Source organism: Peromyscus maniculatus, chromosome 4 (genome assembly GCF_049852395.1).
Source record: "Peromyscus maniculatus bairdii isolate BWxNUB_F1_BW_parent chromosome 4, HU_Pman_BW_mat_3.1, whole genome shotgun sequence".
In the NCBI taxonomy this organism is placed as follows: Eukaryota; Metazoa; Chordata; class Mammalia; order Rodentia; family Cricetidae; genus Peromyscus; species Peromyscus maniculatus.
The window spans coordinates 2,189,769-2,206,876 of record NC_134855.1 but is presented as its reverse complement, the minus strand read 5'-3'; the positions used below and the strand labels follow the sequence as shown (position 1 = coordinate 2,206,876).

General features: G+C 42.5%; 1 protein-coding gene and 1 long non-coding RNA gene across 34 annotated transcripts in view; one reads left to right on the top strand and one right to left on the bottom strand.

Annotated features, from left to right (window-relative positions):
* Dennd1a (DENN domain containing 1A) overlaps positions 1–17,108 on the bottom strand; it is a 498,842-nt gene that overhangs the window by 242,133 nt on the left and 239,601 nt on the right. For all 33 annotated transcript variants that reach the window (XM_076568467.1, XM_076568463.1, XM_006992524.4 and 30 more), the window contains one exon: positions 4,826–4,895. In XM_076568467.1, coding sequence (XP_076424582.1) covers positions 4,826–4,895 — 70 coding nt within the window. The remainder of the gene's footprint in view (positions 1–4,825; positions 4,896–17,108) is intronic.
* The window catches only part of LOC121828558 (uncharacterized), a 34,540-nt gene that overhangs the window by 15,302 nt on the left and 2,130 nt on the right, over positions 1–17,108 (top strand). Inside the window, exon 2 of the long non-coding RNA XR_006070955.2 lies at positions 5,414–5,622. This is a non-coding gene — a long non-coding RNA (uncharacterized LOC121828558). The remainder of the gene's footprint in view (positions 1–5,413; positions 5,623–17,108) is intronic.

The window sequence follows — 17,108 nt, the reverse complement described above, 5'->3', positions numbered from 1 at the left end:
AAACTGAGCAGCTGAATAACATACAAAGCAACACAAATTATTCGATTCAAAAGAGATTCGCCTTTAAGATGCTCAAAACAGCAGCACCCACAAAACGATTCAAAAGCCACTTCTATCCCATGGAATTCTGTGTGTTAATAAAAGAAAGTCAAGTTTACATGGGCAGCCATGTCCTAACTACTGGATCCTCTAGCCCAACCACTTGGGAAATGTGAAGGTCTGAAGAGGGAAGCACTAGTCTCATATTGGACAATAGGCTGCACAGCCCAGGAGGAAGGCAAGATTGCTGTGTCCAAGTCTGCAGCCCTCTCTGCCTCTGGTAGGGAGCCTGAGATGAAAGGGATGAACTTAGTTTACAAGCTTGATTCAGTATGTACTCTGACAATCAAGTTTCTTAGAGGACATTCAAGCTTGAATGTGTGTGCACAGGGTTAGTTTTGCTTTGAAGCAGTCTCACACCTACAGAACAATTTTAGAAACAGTCAAAGGCCCCTTCATTTCCTCGACTGTTTGAGAATGAGTTGTTGGCATTATACCTCATCATCTGCGTGTGTGTGTGCGCACGCGCGCGCGCACACACACACACACACACACACACACACACACCCCTGCACTTCCTCCAAACAACCTCGTTTAATCATCACAACCAGGAAATATGCCTCAGCACAGCATTGCCACCTAATCCTGTGCCTGCTGTGCTGCGTATATCCTCATGGCAATAAAATCAGTTGAGTGGCCTTCAGTAGAGCTGACTCTTGTGACTCCTTTTGTTGGAAAAATCCTTGTTTTTCCTAGATTTGTAGGACCTTGATTGCCCATTTTGCAGAATGAGTTTCAACTGTCAGATGTTTCCTTGTGAATCTCAGCTTGCCCTTTACTGAGGAAGTTTTCTTGCCTCTTGACTATTTCATCTCAGATCTCTATTGGACAACCTCTCCCCCGACATTGAAAAAGCATTTTGTAGCATGAAATTTTATGTAAGTATTCCATCCCCCAAGCTTTGAATTTAGCTGTTTATTATTTATCTTACTACAAGTGCATTGCTTTCATTTGCTGTCAGTATTTGTCTTGATGCTCCAGACTAAGGTAAATGGGAACCTCTTGGCCCTTATCCTTATTTTTGTGTCTTAAGCACATGTCCCCATCATATTTTGAATACTTTAAACTGGGGCACAAAAGACATTTTAGCATCATCTTACAGTTTTCCTACATGAGTCCTGGAAGTGGTCCATTTTTTAGAGAGCAAGGGCTCCTTTCCTTGGGGAGTATCTGCAGTCAGGTCTGGGAGCATGTGTGCTTATGCTTGGTTGTCTTTTGGGAATGCTGACACCAGGCCTTCAGTGGTCAGAGCCACCAACTACCACACAGACAGGCCACCACATGTGCTTCACATCTCAATTCACTTTTCTCTTCGCACACTTAAAGCCTTAGATTCACAAGGATGTCTCCAATTCCAGGCCAACACAGGAGTTACTCCTGTTCCTTTTCTTTGCATACTGTGACTACACTGCACAAAGGTAAAAAAGTCTCGTCCTATCTTGGAGCTAGGTCTTCCTATCTCATGCTCTGGCACCAAGCACTAAGTCACTACTGCTGATTCCCTTCCTGTTTGGATCTCTGAAGATCCCCACTGAGTTCTCACATCTCACATCATGTCTACTCCCACTTTCTCACATACACACCTTCATCTCCTTTGGCTCCAATACCCAAGCAGGCTGCCACCCAGCTCAGGTTTCCTGTCATTCCTTTTATGCAGATCCCCTTTCTGTCCTGTCCAGGATCTGACAACACAGGGGCCAGGAGGACCCACACAGAAATCCCTACACCCCATCTTTGACTACAACACTTGGTAACTCTCACTGGTTACACATATACCTTCCCAAATAGAAGCTTGCCTCATCCAACAATCCTCTAACTTCTGGATGGGAGAAGGCTGTTTTTAGGGAACAAACATACTGGGGTTTTGTTTGGATCTTGGTTTCCATGTGTTTATGATGTATTTATGTGTTCTTGTGTTTGCATGTGCACATGGACACCTCTGGCCAATGTCAGGCGTCTTCCTAGATTGGTCTCCACTTTATTTTTTTCAAGACAAGGGCTCTCAGTAAATCCAGAGCTCATTTATTCAGCTAGGATTTATGTCTAATGGGTTCCAGGGATCTGCCTGCCCCTCCTCCTGAGTGCTTGGATTAGATGCAACAGCTGCTATGCTGGGTGCTGGAGATCCAAGTTAATGTCTTCATGCTTGCTGACCAGGGATACTGAAATCTGTTCTGATTTGATTGAGTGGTCAACATCTATTCATTAAGCCAATCATAGACAAGAGTCCTTACTCAGTTTTATCATAATTCCTTTGGTCAGAACAAACTCTATAGGTATGCTGAGTCAGGAAAAATCGACTCCAGCCAACTAAGCCAGATGACTGATCTCAGCTTCCCATACAGCATAAGGCAGGAGCCTCAACAGCTCAGAGGAAAAAAGCACTGGTCCCACAGGGTCATGCTCAGTTTATAGTACCCTCCTTTCCCAAGTTCTCCTTCCTTCCCTCCCTTCCCTCCCTTTAAAAAAAACAAAAAAACAAAAAAAACAAACCTGAGCTCCCTGATGGAGAAGTCCCACCATCAGGGAAGCTCAGTGTGTTTATTTTACACAGTTGAACAGGGAGGGGAGGTTATTGCACACAGCTGAACCAAGGGGGCGGTGTACTGGTGTACAGCCCAGTCAAGGAGGCAAGTTTAGCATTTCTGTACAGGAGCAGTCTTCAGGCCAAAATCATCTGGGAGGATAAAGCTATCTGGGTGTTTTCTACACATACTGTCAACATTTGCACTAGGACCAGGAAGGAAGGCTTGGCCATTTCCCATGGGCCCAAGGCACTGGGTCCTTGATATGGCCATGTCTGTGTCAACAACACACAATTCACTCAGGCTTTTGCACACCCGAAGCTTTCTCCACTCCCCACACAGAAAACAGGTATGACAGAGAGAACAGTGCAAAAAGGCATTTGGCATTAAAAAAATAAATAAATAAAAATAAAAACAAAACAAAAGAAAGAAATATTAGGGAGTCACTTGCCCACAGAGAGAAAGAACTTCTGATCTTTAGCCTGCCCCTTGTAATCAATAATGGTGACATTTCAATCTCAAAAATAAAAATAAAAATAAATAAATAAAAATAAAAAAGCCAAGTTATAATGCAGTAACCAGACTTCATGGAAGAATCCATGCCAGCCAGCCAGACCTCATCTAAGAATATAGAAAGCATTCAACATTGTGTAAAACCCTGTAACAATGCAGGATTTTTTTCTTTTGTTCTTTCTTCCCTCCTTTTTAACTTCTTTGAGATAAGGTCTCATGTAGCCCAGAATGGCTTCAAACTCACTTAACCAGCAAGTGAGCTGCAAGCTGCCTAAATCTCTATTTGTAGTTAGAGGATGGTTTTGAATTCCTGATCTCCTAGCTGCCTCTCGAATGCTAGGACTATGGGTATGAGCATTTTTAGATACATTTGAAAAAGAGTACTAGGTTGCACTGTTGTTTTCAAAACTAAATGGAGTATAAAGGTGGGTTACAAAAACATGAGTCAAGTCTCCAGTTCAGAGACAACGTGTTACATACTTTTATTTATTAAAGTTATCTTTCAAATTGAGTGGAAACCTGAATGTCTGACCAAAGATAATGTGCAACAGAAATCGATGAACAGATCCAATGGCAGCCTGCTACCACATTCATCAAAGTTCTTCTATGATAGAATTCCTGACCTGATGCTTCCTTTCACACTGAGTGTGATGAGTGAAAAGCCATTTCTATGAACCATTCCTGCCATCTGTTGTGACCTCTGGAATACATTTGCCACTGAGTACAACTCACTCAAAGAAAAGAGTTAACCATTGTATACTCAATTTCCACTTGCCACCCCTCAAACAGCATTTCCCGAAACATGTTTCAGGGAACTCTGCAAATCAGGATTCTGTTTGTCATTGATTAAAAAAGATTTGGGTTAAAATGAGAAAGAAAGCACCGAGTGACCAAGGTGCCCCACGGCAGGCTTTCTGAGAACCTACATTATATAAGTCACAAGGAGAAAAATTAAAACAAACACAGATTTGAGGCCCTTTATAAGCCCAATAATGTAGAACTGTAATTTTTTTAATAGAATATTTTCAGAACCAGGATACTATAGATAAATCAAAAGGAAAAATACTTATGGCATTTAACAATTATGCTATATATCACTTTAGCTTGGTTACTCAGTGCTTTCTTTCTCATTTTAACCCAAATCTTTTTTAATCCATGACAAACAGAATCCTCACTTGCAGAGCTCCCAAAGGTAATTAAGGTACAGCAGAACTGTTAAAGGAATTTTTCAGACCTTTACAAGAATTACTATAAAAATACCACAAAATTTTATCAAAATGGGGAGTGTAGCAGCTGTTAAGTCACCTGTCAGTTAAGTGATCTGTAACATGACATACTTTGTGAACTTTCAGGATTGTTGGGAAAATTTGACGTTAACGCTGGGATCATGAGCGTTATTATTAGTTATTATTTTTATTACTAGTTATTATTTCCTTACCTCAAAAGAAAAAAAACAATGAAGAAACAACTAAAAATTTTAGCAATATTTATTTTGGGGATGAGGTAAGGCATACTAAGTGAGAAGTGATTTTCTTTTCCCCTCCACTATTTTCTTAATTTTCCAACCTTTCGAGGAAGGGCATGTATTACTTTTTTCATAAATGTTTTAGTGGAATATAAGACACACATTACTTTCATAATCATAAAAAGTTTACTTGTTAAAAACAATTATTTATTAAAAATAATACCTGTTGTTTTGTCGTGTAATCTGCCAAGATGTTAAGAAGCTTATAAAACACCTCGAACCAGGGGAGGTAGCTGAGGAAGACAAAGAAACACAAGAAACGTTAGCATGCAAGTCAAAAGCCTGAATGAGAGCTTAACCAAACAAAACATTTCAGATTTTCTCTACATCTTCAAGATTCTAGTCATGACTGATATAAACCCAAACTGCTTAAATGTTAATTATTTCTGGGTTATAAAAACATGCCTGTGTGAGGCAGAACACTAATTGTCCATTATGAATTATTCCTGTGCCTCAAAACTAGGTTCTTAGAGAGGAAATTCAAACTAGAGTCTGTAATCAAGTACCATGTTTGAGTAGCGAGGCCTCTCCCACCATTCCTATTTCTCATAACTGGACACACAGCAATGCACAGCATGCCCATTGTTGGCCTCTGTGTTCCATGTGCCCTGTACAACAAAAACCAATCACATTAGTCCATCAGACCTTCCACCTCTACTGTACCTGTGGTATACGGGCTGTAGCATGAATAGATAACTCTGTCCCCTCTGCCATCTAGCAGGTCCTGACTACTGCTCCTCTTAATTCACAGGATGGTCTGCCAGCCGAGTTTATTTGTGAAACTGACCTCCTGTGTGGCTGTCAGAATGGCCTATCAAAAATGGAAGTCTGGATGGATCTTCCAGAGAGGGTAAAGCTGCACAGGCAGCCAGCGATGTGCAGCCTGAGGTTTCTTCCCCCAGCCCTTCTTGACTTCCTGGCACTCAACTCCTCTGATGACAAAAAAGACAAAGTGAACAGGTTGGTCTGGGGGTTAGGAGGTAGCAAGTGTGTGTAGTAGACCTGGGGACCCTGCACCCCCAGCAGCAAGGACATAGACATTTGTCTGAGAGGGCACCTGTGGGCCCAGATCCAGTACATTCCGACACAGGCGCCAAAGTCTAAGGAGGCTTGGTGTAACACCCAGTGTCGGGAGGCCACTTGGTAACCAAGTGAAGAGCAAAGTCAAGAAAGGGAAAGGAAAAGATTTAGGCCAGGCCAAGACGTCAGAGCCTCTTGTCCTCCCTAGGAGGACCCCCTCACCCCGCCCCACAGGTCAAAGAGAGAACCCACTAGTGTCTTCTGTAGTCTTATCAATCATGCCCAGTCTCTGTTCTTTCGCTCTCCACACCAAGTGCCCAAAGTGGGGAGGGACATGGGATTCTGAGAAGCTTAAGCCTCTCCAATGGAGGGCTATGATTCCCAGCACCCTCTTTTTGTTTTTCCCCACTCTGATACCTGTTACTAATGAATAAATAATATTCATTATTATGAGTGAATAAAAGGAACTGACTCCCCCCCACTGCCCCCCCCCCAAATCTAAATCTACATGGCACATTCAGTTACTGCAGTGGCATCCCATTCCTACAGGACCCAGAGTCCATGCTCCTCAGGAGGGCTTTTGTGGCTCTCCCTTCTCAGGATCTTGCCTCACTCCTCTTGCCCCTACTTTTGTGCCCCAATTCTTTCTTTTCCATGGTGCTCATAATACACTACTGTTACAATGTCCCCTCCTACAGCATAGCATTCAACAGCATGGTTTTTTTTTTTTCAACAGACTACACCAACAGAGAAGGAAGCATACCTTCCTGTGCTGTATTCAGCACCAAGACCAAAAATGGAGCTTGGCCCTACATTCTGAGTTCAGAGTTTATTGGGAAACACAAGCACATACATGCACATGCACATACACACACTTAGATGAAGACTAGCAGATAGCAAGGGCCCTTAGAGCCATGGAAAAGTTAGTGAGAATTATCCCTACTCCAAGAAGTATACCCAGCCCCCACTTTAAATGCTTTGTTCTGTCTTAGGAAAACTCCCAAAACTACTGAGAACAGGCATGTGAGAAGCTTGCTGCTCGGGTCTTCTCACTTTTACTCTGCTACGCAAATGGCGTTTGTTACTGATAGGCCTGGACCCAAGGCAGGGCCCAGATGTGACATCCTGCCCGGGAGAAGGGATCAGAACCCTGTACAGATTACTGCTGGACCACTGAGAGTAATAAATGAAGTGAGAGGTAATAGAGAGGACAGATAAAGTGCATAAGCTCCTATCTGTGACGTCTGTCTGAAGCCAGAACATGCTACTGTAAAATTTAAGTAGCTTATCAAAATATACTGATAAGCAACTTAACTTTTCACTTCTATGACAGTATTATCACTTATGTTAATATGTTTCCATCAGCTCTGGCAGCCACATATGGACTCTTCCAGAGCAAATGGCTGCTGCCACTCTCCACAGCACTAGCCCTGGCAGAGCAATGTAAACATTCAAGAGGGATTAGGCACGAGATAACATGCTCCCTTCCTCTTCTGCTAAATAAACCTTCATGAGCTAAAAGCCATTAGAGTAGAACAAGAAATGCACTCCCCCACCCCCAAGCAAACCATACAGATTAGAGGACTCTTAGTAAACAAATCCAACCTGGAAGAAAATACCACTAGGTAAAGCCAACAACTGGGAAGCAGAAAAGAGGAAAGGGACAAACGGGAGATGCAGAGGAAAGCAAAAACCAGCTCCTTTTATGAAGAATACAGGAAGCAGTACAGTAGGGCTGCCTGCTTCTCTCAGGCTTTGGAACTAGAGTGCATACTAAAGTAGTTTAGGACAACCAGTCAACTCACAGAGCCTGGCAGACACCCTGCAGCCTCAGTAGCCTCATCTGGTGAGGACTGTCTGGCTGACAGAGCCAGTCCACTTCACTCTACCAGCTTCTGCCTCATCAAACCAATTCCTCTGGTTATGGTGGGCAGAACCATTGGCCATGGACTGCTCGGTAGTTAGCTATCCGGAAGCCGGGCATTTCTCTCTCCTTCTGGCCTGACCAGATACAACTGTTCCCCACATGTTGTCCCCTGTGTGCTGACAGATGAATGTCTAGTGATGGCAGTGCTAGCTAGGGTTCTGAAACCAAGCTGCAGCTGTCTTCTCCTTTAAAGTGTCCAGCTTCCCCAGCTAGAAGGCCCACGGTTCACAGCTGCGCTCTGTCTGTTGGCACTTCCTACCCTGCTTCATTAGTGCTTGCACCCAGCCGCACTACCCGGAGGCTGCAGGTGAAGACATGCAGCCCCCACTCCATCCTGTGCATGTCTGTCAGCAGAAGGTAAACACTGCTTCCCAGCTGACAAGTGCCCTATCAGATAGCTCCTCCCTGGCCACCTTCAGGGTCTCAAATTGTCAGGTCGGGTGCACTTGCACCGTCCTGCAGGAGAGCACCATGTGGTGGGCCCAGTCTGAGCACTGGGACTAAGATGACAAATGACTAGGAAGCTCTGGTCCAGAGAAGAGATGAACATCGGAGAGGGTGTCTAGGTGGGAGAAGCCAGCTATCCTTCCCAAGCACTGCTACTTCAGACTTTTGGAGTGACACAGATCCTAATGGATCATTATCACGACCCCGTCAACAGAGAGGGAAAAAGCAGAGGAGACCTGCCTCACAGCTACCAGTCTGGGTCCACACACCTCTCCCAGTTCAGGTAGCTTGGTCCTCATGTCAATAGGGAAGCGCTGTTTTGTGGGAATCCACAGAAAATCTTAAAGAGTTGTAGTGCCACAGAAACCTCTCCACGTGGCATGATGAGTATTGTGGGCATGGAGGCAGTGCAGCCTGGGTTCCAGACATCCCTTTAACAATAGCCCACTTCACAACCATCCTTAAATGGCCCCATGGTGCAGCAGCCATGGCCTGTATGGACATAAACCAACTAGCCTGAGTGTCAGCACAGGCTGGATGAAAACCTTCCACTTTTCAACATGTCAGCTGGATGAACTGCTCCCTCCAGAACTGATCTTAAGAACTGAGTCTAAATGAAGTCAGACTCTGTCTTCTGATCTCCCTTCACTAAATGGATGGTTAGGATAGCCATCTTGCTGAGGGATGTGTGTGAGATATGTCTGCATCCAGTTAACCACTAGAGAGAGAGAGAGGAGAGAGAGAGATATGAGAAGGGTGTCTATGGTAGGAGGAGTTGACAGTTCCACCTAAAGTGTCAGTCCAAATAGAGTGAGGGAATGCAGCCATGTAGGAAGGAAAGTGTAGCAGAAGCCTGGTGACATACAAGGGAAGTGATCAAATAACTAAGCATACAATAGAAACCAAGGATCTTGATATCAGACATGTGAATTAGAAATATGGTTAGAGAAGAAAGAAGAATGAATCCTGGTTAGATATGATTGTGAAATAATGGCACAGAGAGGTACAAATAAAAATACAAATGTGCACATTCAGATCACAACACACACACACACACACACACACACACACACACACACACACACAGTTTCTAGATTGAATGACAGAAAAGGCCTGTGACAAGAGATGCTTCAATTATAATGGGCACCTTCAGTGCCTAGATGTGGACTTCCAAATAGCATTCTCTATTAAGAATGAGGGTTCTCTGAAGAAATGTCTGTTTCCAAGGCCGGAGCTAAGAAATACTTTGTGCCATAAGAAGCAAGGCAGTGTTCAACACATGGTCAGAACGTATCAACAGGACACAAAAGTTGGTGAGAGGGCGCTCCTCCTTACTGACAGAATCTCTGACAATCTGAACATCAAAGCACATAAAAACGAAGGGATTATATGGAGTCCAGGCAGATAAAAATGACAAGTAGAATATTTGCTGAGTGATGGGGCTATTTGCACAGTCTGAAAGTAAGTCTTCTCAATCAAATTATCCATCACAGGGAAACAGACAGGAAAACCCTAAGGTTACAACCTTCATCAAATAACAGAACAGAACAAAATAGTGTGTCACCAGACAGATGCCACAGAAAACAGCACAACTTTATCACACCCTTGACGTGGAAGCGGAGCCTCATCTCAAGAAAGCATCAGATAAACAGCACAGAGAACTATTCTCCAATACTAGAACCTGGCTGTCCTGTTCATAAAGGAGGAAACACTGAAGAACCGGGCCAGAATGAAGCACTAATAGATGCAATGTTAATTCTGAACCCGATTTCTTAAAAACATGAATAGGAACTGTCCAAAGATTTCATTAACTTTTTCATTTTTATGACTAGCATAGTTATATAAAAGAAAACAATGTTTTTAATGCATAATAAAGTGTTTACTTTTATTAGTTATCACTTTAGCAATATATCTCAAATGGGTGGAAAAAAGCATCCCTTTGTGTTGAGCTTCCTTTTTTTCCCCTATAAGTCTGTTAGTATTTAAAACAATACACACAGAACAGTATCTTCCTCCATCAAAACCAGTGTAAGCACACCAACTAGAGTGTATACTGTAATAAGCATGGCCGAGACTGGGCACACAGCACTGAGAGAACAGTGCTGGCAGCTATACAAGTTGCTCTGTTTCTCAGAGGCTGGGTTCTGAATGAGCTGCAACCAAGTGCTGGGAAAGTGGGAAGCAGTGGGCACAACAATCAGTACAAACAGAAGAATACCTCTCACAGACAAGGGCTGGAGCAAGGACAATGGTGAAGGGCAGAGGGCAGGCAGGGCTGGACTCTGAAGGACTGAACTAATGGGCTTCATGGTTGCTGAGCACCTGAGATGGGGAGGTACCAAAGAGACAAGGAAAGAGAAGTAACATCCTGGTGATGAGTATTTAAAACTAGCAGAAAGTGGCTACTTCTCTCTTAGTAAACTCAGTTCTATCAGAACCAGTGTCTTACTTGCTTTCCTGAGAGGGAAATCTTAGCTAATGTAATCCAGTCATCCTTAAAACTTGAAAAAGATCAATAAAATACCCTGGCTCTAGTTTAGAAGAAAATAATAAAAGGAATTTATTGTAAAATTTTATCAAGTAAATACTTGGGGCATATTATATAGGAAGATAAAATAAAGTAACAACTGCCTGGCAAGACACCGGACATCTGGAGAGGTGAGTCAAGACTGAAGGCAGCGAGATGGAGCAGAGGCTCCCCATTGTCCCTGGTGAGTTTCTGAGGTGCTCTAGACTGCAGTATCAGGGAGAGGACTTCTCTTCTTGCTTCCTATTCACGGATTTTGCCAGGATTCATCAATGGCAAAGTATGTTCTAACTAAGGTTATATGGAATTTGTGTTTAAAATTCTCATATTTAAAAAAAAACAAAAAACAAAACCTCACATTATAGCTATGGTGGTGCATAGCTATAATCCCAGTGGAGGCAGAAGGATCAAGAGTTCAAGGCCAGCCTCAGCTACACAGCAAGTTCAAGACCAGTCTCATTTATGAGATCCTATTTCAAAAATAATATGATAAAAAGAAATGCTTAATAAATAAGCAATCCCACACTCTCAAATTCCAAAATAACAGGATAGTGTGGCTCATGCCGAGAAGACAGAGGAGTCCAACATCCTCACGTGAGTTCAGTTTTAATACTTCCTGCAATTTGAGAACAGTCTCTCAAAGACTTGGGGACTTCATTGATAAAAGAAGCAACTAGGGCTAGAGAGACAGCCCATTGGCTAGGAACACTGGCTGCTCTCCCAGAGAACCTGAGTTCAGTTCTCAGCAGCCAGGTTGGGTGGTTCACAACCACCTGTAATTCTAGCTCCAAAGGATCTGACTCCTGGACTCTGTGGGTATCTGTATTCACAGACATATACGTACACATAATTTAAAAATAACAAAAATAAATATTTTTAAAAGGAGTAACCAACTATATTGCTCAACATTTTTTTAAGTGTTTGCACTGATAGCTAATTTTTGCCTGAGAAATTTTTACATGGCTCAGGCATTAACAGTGTGTAAAATAGGTGTACAAATCAAACATTTAGCAAGAAAAAAATCATAAATTCATCTTTAACAAACAAGTAATTTTACCATTTACTAAATATAAAATCAAATTTGCATACTAATCAGATGGCTGTGCTTGCCTATTTTCACATGAAAAATTAAATATTTCCTGACTAAATATTTGATATTATGGATAGAGCATCATTAATGTTTTTCAGAGTTTATCTTTTTTTTTTTATTTGTTTGAGACAGAGTCTTGCTATGTAGTGATCAATATTTTTACTTTATGATCGTGAGTGTGGAGAATGCTGCTTCACACAAATATTCAATACAAAATGGCAGCTGCTTAAACAATTTTTAAAATAAAATATTCTAACACTATATAATCTGATGATATACTAGTCTGATAATTATTGATGGTAAGAAAATATTAAAAGTATTTTGCTTTCCATAACTAAGCCAATATGTTTCTATAAGAGCAGAAATGTTTGTGTAGACAGTGAAAACCCTGCAGTTTACAACATAATAGTTCTGAATCTGAGGTGAGGTGTTCTTGCACTATTGCTGGGTGCTATGACACATGTGCAGTGTGGTACAGGCAAGCCTGTATACGTGATGGCAACACTCAAGTTATAGTGTAAGAACCAGTAACTAACTAACTTACACACCTGACATACAATGGGAGTTCCCAGTCCAGAGTATAAACCCCACTCCTGGACCTCTCTACTTATTGCTCTTGCTGATCTTGAACGTGGGGAGTTTTATTTTGAGCGCTGGTATTCTAGTCAGGGGTTCCTCAAGCATATTATAGGAGACCTCACATTCTATGTCAAGCAGAGTGAGTCAGAAAGCAGAATCATAGCAAGAGGAAAATAGTCACCAAGATGTGGTTGCCTCAACGGAAGTTCCCACTCTGTCCTTCTTGTGGGACCTAGCAGCTACTCCTGATCCTCTGCTCATGTCTGTCAGTGTAACTGACAGTGGATAACATTAGCTGTCCATGGAGTAAGTCATAACCTGCACTCAGGATGCGGGATCTCAAGAGCCATTTTAGAGACACTGGACACCTGCTCAGCGCAGACAAATGAAGACCTGGCAGCGCCAGCCCAGGCAGCAAACAACCCAGAGAAACATGATAAAAACAAGCATAGTGACACAACAGCTACATCAAAAAGAAATGATTTCAATATCAAAGGACAAGAGAAGCCTTTGGGAAACTAAAGTTCTCAAATACTTTAAGGGAAAAAAAAAAAGGCTTCTTTTCTGGTTATGCTGTGCAAGTCAAACATGAAGCATTATCAAGGCAGAGAAACCACAATCCCTTCCCTCAGAAACCCAGCTGACTCATGAATTATTCTGTCTAAGAATTAATTCATTGTTAAAATTAAAAACTAGATTTTGTTGAAGTAAATTTATTTTAAACTCTTAGATTCACCCTTCCTAGATAAAATTCTAAACTTTCCTCCACTTTTACTATGCATTTATGGCATCTGTAAAAATAAGCACATTTTAATCCAAAAACATGGAGATGTCTTGGGCTTCCCCTCCATGAAGACTACCCAGAGTTGACTCTACATGCTTGTCTTTCTTACTTCTCTATTAATGTCAACTTGCTGAATGGTGATTGTTTAACTCTTTGTGTGTGCTTGGCCATGCCAGCCATTCTATAAGTCACAGTTTCTGAGACAGAGAGCAATCACTGCTATAGTCACTACAAAGGCCAGAACCACTGGCACCATAGGATAACAGCCAGTCTGCTCTTGTTAGGAGGTGGAGACCCCAACTCAGTAGGCAACACTTTGGCTAGGAAAATAATCCAGGATTAAAAACCAAACATGCCAACACCCTGTTGGAATCCTGACAAACAATTAGAACATTGGCAAAAATGCTTAAAGTGGACCAAAGGAATAGCTACAAAAGTCTTCTTGCACCTTCCCCAGCTTCCCACACAAGTCAGTCCCATCAGTTACTCCTCACTGTCTTCCTGGGAAATCTAATTTTCCAAGTGCAGATGAGCCTTTAAAAGAATCATGTAGCAGGCAATGTTTCTGCCTCAGGCCTGCTCCTTCATTAACCCATATTTCTCCTGCTTTTTTCTCCAAATGTACTAAAGAGAAAAGCTCTGATAGGAGTGATCTCATCCACTTCTACACCTCTCATCCTTTCCCTTTTTCCCTGACAGTGGGTGGGGAAGGAAAATACCTAGGCTCCAGGTGGACAGCCTTCCATAAGATACACCTCCTTCCCCATTATACCCAGCGCTAAAGTACTCTCAACTTTAGGCACAACAGAAACCAGCCATGGGTGCTGGCCTAAGTTCTCTAAACTCAGCTTTAGTGCTGAGCTGTGCACACTCCTCTCCAGGAGAGAAGCACACAGCTCTTTCCTGAGCTAAATGCTTTAGCTTCAGGGAAGATCTCTGTGGAGTTGGAAATGGCAGTGAAGCTCCAAGACCGGCATCACATGTTACAGGACATGCTTTGCAGTATGTGCCTGTGGTCTTGCATCTCAAGAGCTCACAAAGGGAACTCACACCAGCAGAGGATGCAGCAGCACTGGGTCAGTACCGTGATAGAGAGGATCACGAGGGGCAGAGCATAGGTCTCAGAGAAGTGGCACCACCAAGTGCACAGCAAAAAACTCACCAGCTGTGGCCCATGCTTGCTTCTCCTTCCCCATATGGGAAATGGGGATGTGATGCCCACCCTCAAATGGCTGTTTGGAAGCTACTCCATAGCTAAGCACAGTGTGGAAATACACTTCCAGCCATGCCTGGAGCAGCACTAACTTCCTTCACCCTGCTATTGTTGCACTCTTACTGCTAATGAGACCAAAAGTCAAAGTAAGAGAAAAATTCACCCCCTTTGGGAGATCAAAGCCAGTCCTGCCCAACCTGATCTTTCTGCTTTGCTCACAGCTGCTAATCCTGAATTGTAAATTTATTATAGTATCCAGTTAAGCTCAAGAATCTCGGATTTATGCCCATAATTAACATCCCCATTGTGATAGCTATTACATGTATGCAGGAAAATATATTGTATGTACTGAATGAGTGCAAATATTAATTTGTATTATGAAGTGAGCACACACCCCTTCTATGAAACACTCGTGCTTATATAGACTCACTGGAACATACACTTGGATTTGATTTTGAAAACAAGGCTCCTTTTTCTCTTGATGGGTACTCAATAATTGCTGCTTTTAGAGGGAGTGTTTGCTGTCTTCCTTTCTGTGGTAGCATGACTGTGATTGAGGGAGATTGCTCTGAAGGAAAGCATGGGGCACTATGCTGTTATCACTGGTGAAATGCTGCTATTGAGAGACCTTTGGGATAATATCACCTGCACTGACAGCGAGCTGTAATTCTCAGTATTTTCCACTGAGTCCAGAGAAGGTGAGCACACAGGCCTTTCATCATGCTCCCAGGAGTTTATGGGGTGGCCCACTCCTGCAAGTACACACCTGCAAGTTTTCCCATTCAGATCATCTGACTTTATGGCTAGAATTACAACTATAATATAATATAATGGTCCAGCGAGGTCCTAAGCCAGGCCCACCTCGCCAAAGCTTTCACAGCCTTAGAGAGACATATGCTGTCTCTACTATTAAAGCAAAGCAAAACAAAGCAAAACAAAATAAAACAAAACAACCAACAACAAAAAAAAAAAAAAACCCAGAAAAAAAGGCAAAGGCAAGAAACAGTTCCATAAGAAGTCCTGTCCTACTTTCAGTAGTAAACAACCAAACTAATTATCCCATGGAAATGCTACTTGACATCATTTTACATGAAGTGAAAGCTAATGGGTAAAGGGGGTGAGCACTTATCAAGTGCTAGTGCCTTGATATAGTACTTGCTGTAGCTGATGTATGAGGATTGTCCTATTTTACAGATGATAAAACTGAGTCTCAGAAGTGGAACAACCTCCCTATGATGGCATGGCTACTAAAGCACAAAATTAGTCTAGTCTGAGTTTTCAGTTCTATTTGCTCCATACAACCTGAGGTGAGACATAGAATTCTTGCCTTGTGGTTCTCATTCCAACACCCTGATACAAAGCTTACCTCCCAAACCCCTCAGCTATAAAGTACCCTGAGCATCCAACTTTGGCTGCCTCTCAGCAATCCAGTATGTTTTCTTACTCTGCTAGCTCCAGGGATACCAGTCATGTGTCCACTCTTCCTTGCTTTAGGAATTAGAGTCCATGTTACATTGGAAACAAAAATATAAACAGCTCAATTTAAGATGCTTCAACCAAATGGGGATGATGGTGGACTGTATTTCAAGTTTCCAGTGCCTCATGTTGAGACCTAAATGTACATTTTAAAGAACTTACTAGAAAAGCCACAGGTTACATCACAGGTTCTTAGCTGTGTAGTCTTTTAAAATTTAAAGTCTGCGGCTCTATGTGCATGCTTGTGGTGACCATTCAGGAAGCACTGGATTAAACAAGGCACCCGGTTTCCATGAACAGCACTCATTTAGTTCATCAGCACCATCATCTCTACTTGAATGCTCTCTCATTCCATCGCAAACCTCCCTATAAAAGTGTCTGGCTGTCTCTTAAAGGCATTTACGCTCAATGCTTCAGTGCCTTTCCTTGGTGACTTTTTCCATATGCTCAACTTCTTTCAGGGAAATGGCTCTGTCTCAATTCAGAGAACAGCACACCAATCAACATCAGCAGGCAGGTAAAGGGAGGAAGGAGAGGCAGGCATGAGGCAAGAACATGAGGTATAAAGGGAGCTGGTCCAATAAAACTAATGTTTTAGAAGGCAGAGAGTTTGAGGCCAAAAGAAAATGAACCTGGCACCTACCCCCAAGCAATCAGAAGGCTCTGAACTTGAATTTATAACTCAAACACTCTGGGACACATGCAACTTGAGACACACAACTGGTAGCACTACTGGAGATTTATGACTTATGACTTGTTCATATTTAATTTGTAACCAAACACTTCCCCTTCCTCTTAGCTACCTTAGAACTCTTGATTAACTCTTGTTTTCACAGGTCAGAGGTTAAATAAAGGAAGGGAAGCACTCTGGGGTGAGACTTCCCAGAGCACCACATCCAAGAGTGACCTTGTGCAAGGAACATTAAAATAAATGATAAGACCAGAGATTGGTACAGACCACTGATGTTCAAAGCCTCCTGGTGGACCCATGCAAAGAGAGTCGGCAACAAAGACAGGCAGGAAGCTGATCTGCTCTTAAGTTACTTCTAGTGACTCCTTGACTTTCTCACTAAGACAGTTCTCCTTAATGTTTTTGCAAATAACTCTCAAAGTTTTGAGGAAAGGTAAAGGAAAAGTTTTGTAAGCCAAGTAACCCTCCCTCTCTTGCTTCCCTCGGCCACAGCAATCTGTCTCACCTACCAGACTATGCTACTCTGGAGAAAAGCTCCACCTCTACCTAGCAGTCCTGCACTGGGCAGGCGGAAGCAGAATTCTCCATGAAAGCACAGTAACCCTCAAGAAGAGAGCATAATCTGTTCAACTACAACTGCAAGATCTACCTAGCTTCAAGCACCTTTGCTGCTGTGTTGCTCATGATACACC